Genomic DNA, 9,059 nt, shown 5'->3' on the forward strand with positions numbered 1-9,059 from the left:
TGCGAGTAAGGAAAATATAAATACCTTGTTTTCTTTGTCTTTTTGAAAATCTGCCAAAGGATCGACTGTTTCTGGTTGGGGGTCTTGCCCTTTATCAGATTGCCAATTTTTATGAACCCCAATTTCCATTAGTGTATCCACTAAATTAAGCATCACTTCCATCACTCTCATTGTTATGTAAAAACTATCCATAGTTGACACGGAGTATACGGCCTGTGACACAATGAAGAAAATTTGTTCCAATTCGGAAAATCACAAGAAAATTCTAAAGTTGGGCAATTATTAATTATAAATTTCTTTTCATCTTTGCGGTCAGGAAAAGAGTCCTAAGAAAACGTTTAAAATAACTTCTTAACGCAAGGGCTGATTAATAACTTATTGCAGATTTATGTGATTTTATAAACTTTTTAAAGGACATGGCCTCAAGAATAAACTTCAGGAGCTTTTTTTAAATTTTATTTAAATTCTCAGTATTAATAAATCCTTACTTTAAGCACAACTTGGAAATCAATATCCCCGTCTTTCGTGATATAATGCAGCGATCCAGCCGCTTCTTGTATTTCTTCTACAATATAAGTGATGTTGGAGTCGGTTTGTGATCGTGTTAAACTTGGTTTGCGTTCTGGAGTCGGTATATGTTGAGACCCTTGCATGCTTACTGAGTCCATTTGTGATTCGAGGGAACCCTGTGAAAGTGCATTTGATTAAATATCACAAATATTTTAATAAAAGTTGCGGTGAAAACTGTTTATTAATATGGTATTTAATATATGGTATTAAATGGTTTACATAATATAATATTTGTAACTGAAACTATCAGAAACAATCGGATAATCCGAAATAATTTCATATGCGTATCCATATTCAGATCCGAAATTACATATCCAAAACATCTCTGGTTTAGAGTCAAATAAAATGATGATTTGATAATTATTACAAATTCTCACTTGTCTTGTTTTCGAGAGATAGTCAGGTGACGGTGTCGGCGTGTGTTCTGTAACAGTGATGATGGGGTTCTTTTTCTTTTGCATGTTAGATGGTTTAATAACTGTCGTGCCCTGCGCACGTTCCGTCTTGATCTCACCAATATATCTGCAAAGTATATTTAATTCATCTTTCTAATACATATGATTGTTTAATTACGCAAAAAACATCCGAGATCATTTATTCTATTTTTAAAATTTAAAACAGACTACTGGTGATGGTGCAGTTTCAAAATATTACGATTAAAGTTTTTAGTACGTACTTCATTTTCGTATGTGCTAATTGAGATGGTGTGCGTATATAATCATTTTAGTAACTTAAGTACCATCAACAAATATTTTTTTATTCGACCAGCAATCTTTGCCTACGTATCATGCAGTTCAAAAATTAACATCGTAATAACACTCTACAAGCAATGATATCTGTTGTTATTAAAGTATTAAGAAACTTGAAAGCCCGAATTTTAAACTTCAAAAGCTTCAAATGACAAAGGATTTCAAATGAGATGATGATGTTCAATAAAATAGCATATTTAACTTATCTTAAATTTATATTAACTATTACTTCTCAAGCTAAGCTTTTACTTTTGACACTAATTTATTTTTTGTAAATTGCTAAATTTTAAAATGATACCAATCTACGCTGTAATGAGACCGAGAGTCTGTTTTGATTTATCGAATAACTAATGAAGCTTCTACTTTTAAATTCCTGTCATACGTTTTCTTAAAACTTACCCATTGGATGCTAGCTCGTCTATCAGACAGCTAGCGACCACATCGTTCGTCCGTTATAATATTGTACAGGATTAAGCGTAAGGAACACGGGAGAAAGAGAAAAATACATTTTAAAGAAGAAAATTCATTAAATAATATTATAATATGTGTGAGAAAGAAAACATGCTGTGCTGTGATTGAGAGAGTAGTATATGGTTAGATAGAGATGAGTTCACAAATAAAATACTGGTATTTAGAACAAAATAGTGGACGCATTCTAGAAAATTTGATTTCGTTAGCCATAGAATATAGATAGAACTTATATCGAAATATATTAAAAAATCTAATCCTATGAAGCTAAGCTTCTAAATAATAATATCAGTTTTTTTTTTTTATATATATATTTTTAAATGCGTTTTGTTATTGAACAAAAATTACCTAAAACTATAAAAAAAAATAGGATGTAAGGAAATTATGATATGTTAATTTACTTTAATAGGTCTTACCTGAGACTCGGCATACTTTTTCCTTTAATGAGATTACACTGGAGCAAGTCCCCTGTCAGCCTCGGAGCTAGAGGCGGGAAATTGCTTGCGAGTGCGGAGTTCGGTCTATCGTCCGCGTTATCTAAACTTCTGTGGTACTCCTAAAATTATATTTTTTACTCCGTTTGCTGTCAGAAGCATATACTACAATATAAATAGTTAGGGAAAAAATATCTACAGATATCATTCTTACTGCTGTATGAAAACTAAATTTATGTTCATCATGACCAATTTTCTCCAATGCTTTTTCTGATTTGGACAGTAATTTAGTTTCGACGAAAGCTTTCAAATCGGCCATTTTCATTTTTCGTTTAACTTTTTCGCTGGCTCTTCTCGACATTACGTTGTCTTCCTCTGACTTAGTTATATTCGTGAAAGGAACTTCTGTTATCGGTGATACGTCTTTTGAATCTGGAACCTCCATAAAGTTTTTCAATGAATCACGCTCTTTGATTTCCGGGCTTTGGTATATCGATACTTCTATTTTCGGTATTGGCAGAGAATTGCTTCGTTTTCTGATTTGAATTTGCTTGGATATATCGTCGCAAATATCTCGCAATCTGGAAAATAGTTATAGTAAACTTTTAACGTGTTATTCAATAGTGGATTGTGTTTTGGTTTGGTTATTACACGATTATTGATGAACTGACCTATTATATAGATAATGTAGCGCCCAATATACACCTTCTTCTTGCCATTGCGATGCAAAGAGACATCTCATGGTGGCCACGTCGAGGAAAGTTGCCGCGGATACCTTAAAATATATTCAATGATTTGCATATACAATATTTGATCTTTACTTATATAAAATTATGGATGTATTAGCTTACTAAGGCGCGACCTTCCACTTTTAAATATATTTTTTTTCATAAAATAAAATTTTAACACATATCTAATTAAACTAAAATAGTTTGTGAGCACAAGCCGCGCATATATATATACTAATGTACGCCGATAATTTAGTGAATAAATCTATAGCACATAGATTTATTACGTAGAAAAGAAAATATGTACAACATACTATTTTATCTAATTTTATGTTAAATTCTTAAATCATTGTGATTTTAAAATCGTGGGTAGTTTCGCATAGTAATATTATATTGTGATGAAGTTCATTTCCCACGCGGTAGTAAAGCTTACGTTACTAGAGCGTCGAACGGATTTGTACACTAATTTGAATAGATTTTTGCCTTGTAATTTTTAATTCCATTGTAAACAGCAAGATTCATCATAAAACCACTTACATGTTGTATTTGTTTGATACTAGTTCCCTTTTCTATCGATGTCGGAGTGCTTTTTACACCGGGCTGGCCTCCGCTATCAGACAACGACTCCTTATCTGATGAGCTGAAAATTATTATATAAATGACATATGTACTGGATACTAATATATAGGATATAAATATATCCTTATTAATAACGTATAATGAATATTTCATAACGCACTTGAAAGTTTATGAACTACCGTTGATATTATTGTGAAGATTATATATATTTTTATGGAATAGGTAAGCGGACGATGAGACTACTAGGTAAGTGATCACCACCTACCATAGACATTGGCGCCAGAAATATTAACCATTCTTTACATTGCCAATGTGCAGCCGACCTTAAAAAATAAGATGCTATATCCCTTGTGTCTGTAACTAAACTTGATCACTCAGCCTTTAAACCCCATCGATAAACGCTCTTATGATTACGATTAAGCCATGTAATATACCTCATTTTTGTGATTTGAGGTAAGGGCTTGATCCCTGGTAATGTAGGCTTCGCTGAGTCCGTTCTGCGAACTTGAAATATGCTTGGGTCAGCTGCATATACCGTATAAGCTCCTTTATTTGCTCCACTAAAATTTTGTTCAGACGGTAGGCGATAAATGAACTGCAAATAAATATAATACTTAACAACAGTCTTGTAAAGAATATTTTAGGATATGAAATAAAATTGATTTCGTTTTGAGCAGAGCTATAAATAAGAACATTATAGATTAAAAACGTTATTTGTATATAAGCCTTTGAATCGTCATTTTACACAGTTAAATTAAAAACCTCAAAAATTAAGCGTAGATTCTACCGAGAAGAACCGACAAGAAACTCAGTAGTTTTTTTTTTCGGTAAAAATATTAAGACTAAACGTAGATTAATAGCATGATTTACGTTTATGATTATCTTGTATATATATTATTTATTTGTTCGCAATTCCTCAGACGAGGTACTAAATTTGCAAAGGTGACGTTGCCGCTGTTGTGATTTTAATACTTGATTATTTACTTCTATTACATAAGCATTTGTTGACATAGGCACTTTTATAACGGTTCAATTGGGAACTGCAATACCTTCCGAATGAGACATGTAATATTTAGTGTAAGTGCTTTTTGCACAATAGGCTATTTGACAATGCGAAAAATAAAGTGTTGTGTTGTAATCAGTATATATTATGAATTTAAAAATGGTTATTTATGGACGAAAGTTGAAAATAATAATTAATTTATTAAAAATCATAAATAAAAATGTATTTTTTTAAACGTTTGTCACGTGACACAAAACGCTCCCGATTGGTTGGGCTTATGATGACTTCACTTGCTTGTTAACCTCGTTTGCCTATTGTATGTGGTTTATATGTGCCAAAGATTACAATACAGGTAAGTGACGTCACCGACCCCATTGCAGCGCCATATTGTCAAAGAAGCTTTTTCGCGCACTATTTAAATATGAAATTTTTAATTTGATATCTTTCAGCAAATATGTACTAGAATTAAATAAACAACTTTTACTGGGTTTTTTAACCTCTACTAAATAATATAAAATGGATTTTAAAAACCAGTCAAAGAGCCTATTGCGAAATTAGACTAGGGCTTAGGAATTATTTGCAGAATAATGCGGTTGGTGTTTTGGGGTAACATCTGTAGGTACTAGAAAGTACTATCGGTGCCTTTGCCAATAAATTTATAATGTTTATTTTTAGTCGGTACTTGGCTGGTGTTTATAGCACGCTATTATATTTGTTACGAATTTTTAATGACTTCTAATTTTGGGATTCTGATTATTATTGTTATTTATCTTTTAAGGAATCAGAGATGACAATTTCAAAAGAATGTCAATGATTTCAAAGTCAGCCTGTATATACCACATGTTCCTCCTCTGTACTGGAGCTCTCCTCTGGGATAGTCTCGGGAAAAATTGTATCCTTGGGTGATGAGAGCCACGGCTCTTCCTCTGTACTGGCTTGTTTTGAAGGAGCTTCTGATTGGGACATTGATATATTCTGACTAGGAGGGCTGCCATTAACGGCACTTTCTTCTTTTGAAAATTTTCCTAAAAATGAATAATTCGTGAGCACAGAGTAAAAAATGTATGTCACATGCATTATAATATTCATTTATTCAAAATATTCATAGTTATTTGATTATATCCCATTAAAGCTAATACAAAAATTATTTATTAAGCGTTGTTTTAAATAAATTATAATTATTTTAAAAAATATATATTTTGTTATACATATTTAATGTTATAGAAAATATATATGTAAAATAATTTGTTTAGGTTTTCATGCTTTAGGTTTTTGTGTTTTTAAGGCACATAAAATCTAAAAACCTATATATTCTTATATACATACGGCCCATAAAGACATCACCATGTTGGTTTCTTTTCGAGTATTTTCCTCCTAGAGGCTTAGGTTTGGGTTTGACAAGTGTTGTGAAACAAGCTGAATCAGGATGCCTAAATTCCCACATCGCTTGCCATAACTTCAATCCATTTTCCAATCTGTAGTTGTTTGTAAAGTCTGATTCTTTGAGGTGATGTGATATAGGGGCAAATAGGAAAACAAACAGCTGAAATAATATAGAATAATTATTTATAAGTTTAAGAGCTTTTTTATGTCATAAATAAACTTAACCTGCTTACTTTAAAGAATATGGCACAAAAAATAATATTCATATGCATATATATAATTCTGCTCTAGTATATATCTAATGTATATCGCTCTATAAAAATGCATTAAATTCACATTATATAATATATGTAACATTATTAATAATACTAAAAGGTATTATAATGATAAAAATTTTCACTTACAGTCATAGTAGGTACAGAGAATAGATAATGGAAGGGATTGGAATAATATTTTCCATTTTCATAGTCATTGTCAGCACATTCATCGGAAGCATCAAGTAATATCCAATGCAGGGTATACAGAAGTTTTGTTTCCACATTTCCGAGGGTCTGCATATTGTCTTTTACTCTGTAATTATTACCCAAAACTGTATAGAGTAGATTTAGAAATAAGTTTTGATAAAATATTTAGATATTTAAATGTTTCAAGTTGCAGTAAATGATATATATAAATTCCCTATATTATGTAACAATATTTAAGAGCACCTGTTGTGTAAAAGTCCAGCTAAAGCATGCATCACATGAGGTAGTGCAGCTTGTATTAGCCTCCATCGTGGAATAGCTTCTATAGCATCAATGAGGTTGTTTGATAGTCCAAATCGAAGGTTTTGTACCAACACTTTTTCAAATGACTGAAAATATTTTGTTTTAATTAACTTCTGGTGAACTATAGTTTCAATAAAAATAAATCGAGATTAAAATGACCTCTAGCCATAGGCATAGCTTTTTTATAACATTAATTTCGTACAGTTTAGTTATGGAGGAAAAATATTATAATATATTCTGCTTAAATACTGAATGATTTTCATTTGTGATGATAATAGTGCAAATGTTCTCTTCTCTATTGAGGAGTACATTTTACATATTCGTTATAAATTATTACACACGTTAAAAAATTAATTAATTAAAAATAATTTTATATAAAATATTTGTTTGATTTACCTTACAGGCCTCTTTGAGTTCCTAAGTCAGTATGCAGTAAAAAAAATTATGATTAACGAACACAAATTCAGTTAAATTAATCAGTTATAAGTTTTATTATTGTTTACAAATACTGTAAACAAAGTTGTAAATGACAGAACAGTTGTCAATAAAAATGTCAAATATTTGGCATTTACATATTGAAAAAATTAAAACTGCCACAAATAAAAATAATAATCTGCTTAAATAAAAATAATAATCTGCTTAAAAACGATTAATGTTATATTTTAGCTGATAGATAAATATAATACAATATAATAAAAACAAAAATTCTTAAAAAAAATTTAAGCATATATTTTAAAATCAAATTTCATTCAAAATATATCTTTATTTTATAAGATGTAAGTAAGTATTAAAGAACTAAGTTTTTAGGTCATTAACACGATATCAATATATAACATCGCTTTAAAACATATTTCTAATAACAAACTTACGTGATGTCCTGGAGCCCGCTGACAGAACTGCATGTTTACAAGAAATACATAATTTACATATTACACATTAAGAAAAACAAAATATATATTGTTTATATATAATATTAATAATATATATGATTTTAATTTATACCTATAACATCATAAGACATTTAAGTGCGCTCACAATAAATCTTATTTTTTTTCAATAAGACTTGATAAAATCGAGTGTAATATATTTACATCATACACTCGTTTTACATGATAATTTGTAAAAGTCTCGTATGTAAAACGGTTATATATACCTACAAGTAAGGTGTTAAGCAAAGAATATTTTATACGTAGGAATACTATTTCGAAAATTAGTATTAATATAATATTTTTTCCCATTACACACTTACATTGCTTCCTTTCTATAACAATAATTGATCAAAAGCCAAGAGCAGAAATTAAATAGAACGACTTATAAAAAAACTTATTAATTAATAAAATATTCGACTTTCCATGAGCTTATGTTTAAAACCATTACGTGCGCATAATTATCTGATTATATAATTATATTAAAATCATTTTACTAGATTACCCTACTATATTAAGTTAGACAAACCGTGCAAGTAGATTCGTGTACTTTTCCGAATCTCGGGCGCATAAACGGTGTTGTTTGCCTCCATAGAAATAATTGCACCGCAATTGGAACATTGTCGTCGTCGATAGAGTCATCCTCAGTCACTTCTTTAGCAATTTTCATGTTCAAATGAGCAAGAGATGCTTCCAATGGTCTATTTATTTTTTCCAAATAAAAATATGTTATAGAGTCCTATACAAGAACTGTTGATATTGTTACAATGTAAGATTTTAATATATTATACTATGTTAAATAAATAAATTAAGGTACTTAAGAACTTACCTATAAATAATGTTTTACATCTATTATAAAATGCAATAAATGCAAATAATTATAATAAATTAGGTGTAAAATTGCTCAATATTAAAATAGGTCACATCATTTTATACTTAAGGAGCACTGTTTACATTTTAGAGGTCGTAACTGTACGGTAGGTACGTGGGAATGACACGGGACAGAGAAGACTGTCGCGAGTAACCGAAGGGAGGTTCGGCCGAGAGTGAGGCTTTGCGCATTCGCTTCGAGACGAAGACTTAGGGTTTATACAATTCATTGCTTGGTCAACTTTATAATATGTTTATCAATGTTAATATTATTATATGGTAATAATAAAATACTTGTGAAAATGTTATTTTTCTTACAATACGAATTGTCTTAATTTATTTATAATTTTTTTACACATTGCAATACAATATGTTAAATGTACTATTTAATGATAGTTTTTTTTTATTAAAAGTTCTATCACATAAATAATATTAAAATGTCCAATCGAACATATATTGTCAATAAGTTAGCAGATTTAAATAATTATGAAAAACGAACGGTGATAACCCTATAGAGATTCCATTGATTTGTGCGCGCAGATAGTCGCGGAACAGCAGCACCGCAGCCTCCCGTTGTCATAG

At 30.3% G+C, this 9,059-nt stretch overlaps 1 protein-coding gene across 10 annotated transcripts in view; it reads right to left on the minus strand.

Moving 5' to 3' along the window:
* The window catches only part of LOC113393111 (protein unc-80 homolog), a 32,557-nt gene extending 23,916 nt beyond the window's left edge, over positions 1–8,641 (minus strand). For 6 of the 10 annotated variants that reach the window (XM_064216357.1, XM_064216355.1, XM_064216349.1 and 3 more), the window contains exons 1-16: positions 8,137–8,311; positions 7,551–7,577; positions 7,078–7,098; positions 6,622–6,767; positions 6,319–6,484; positions 5,858–6,074; positions 5,369–5,556; positions 3,963–4,123; positions 3,487–3,589; positions 2,893–2,996; positions 2,421–2,802; positions 2,204–2,343; positions 1,719–1,748; positions 948–1,092; positions 489–686; positions 25–213 (exon numbers count right to left, since the gene is read on the minus strand). In XM_064216357.1, coding sequence (XP_064072427.1) covers positions 25–213; positions 489–686; positions 948–1,092; positions 1,719–1,748; positions 2,204–2,343; positions 2,421–2,802; positions 2,893–2,996; positions 3,487–3,589; positions 3,963–4,123; positions 5,369–5,556; positions 5,858–6,074; positions 6,319–6,484; positions 6,622–6,767; positions 7,078–7,098; positions 7,551–7,577; positions 8,137–8,277 — 2,358 coding nt within the window. In that variant the 5' untranslated portion in view covers positions 8,278–8,311. Of the gene's footprint in view, positions 1–24; positions 214–488; positions 687–947; positions 1,093–1,718; positions 1,749–2,203; positions 2,344–2,420; positions 2,803–2,892; positions 2,997–3,486; positions 3,590–3,962; positions 4,124–5,368; positions 5,557–5,857; positions 6,075–6,318; positions 6,485–6,621; positions 6,768–7,077; positions 7,099–7,550; positions 7,578–8,136; positions 8,312–8,436 lie in introns of those variants that run through there. The other 4 variants (XM_064216350.1, XM_064216353.1, XM_064216352.1 and 1 more) reach the window with 4 other exon arrangements.
* Positions 8,642–9,059: the final 418 nt, after the last annotated feature.

The sequence above is a fragment of the Vanessa tameamea genome, chromosome 12, assembly GCF_037043105.1.
Source record: "Vanessa tameamea isolate UH-Manoa-2023 chromosome 12, ilVanTame1 primary haplotype, whole genome shotgun sequence".
Taxonomy (NCBI): domain Eukaryota; kingdom Metazoa; phylum Arthropoda; class Insecta; order Lepidoptera; family Nymphalidae; genus Vanessa; species Vanessa tameamea.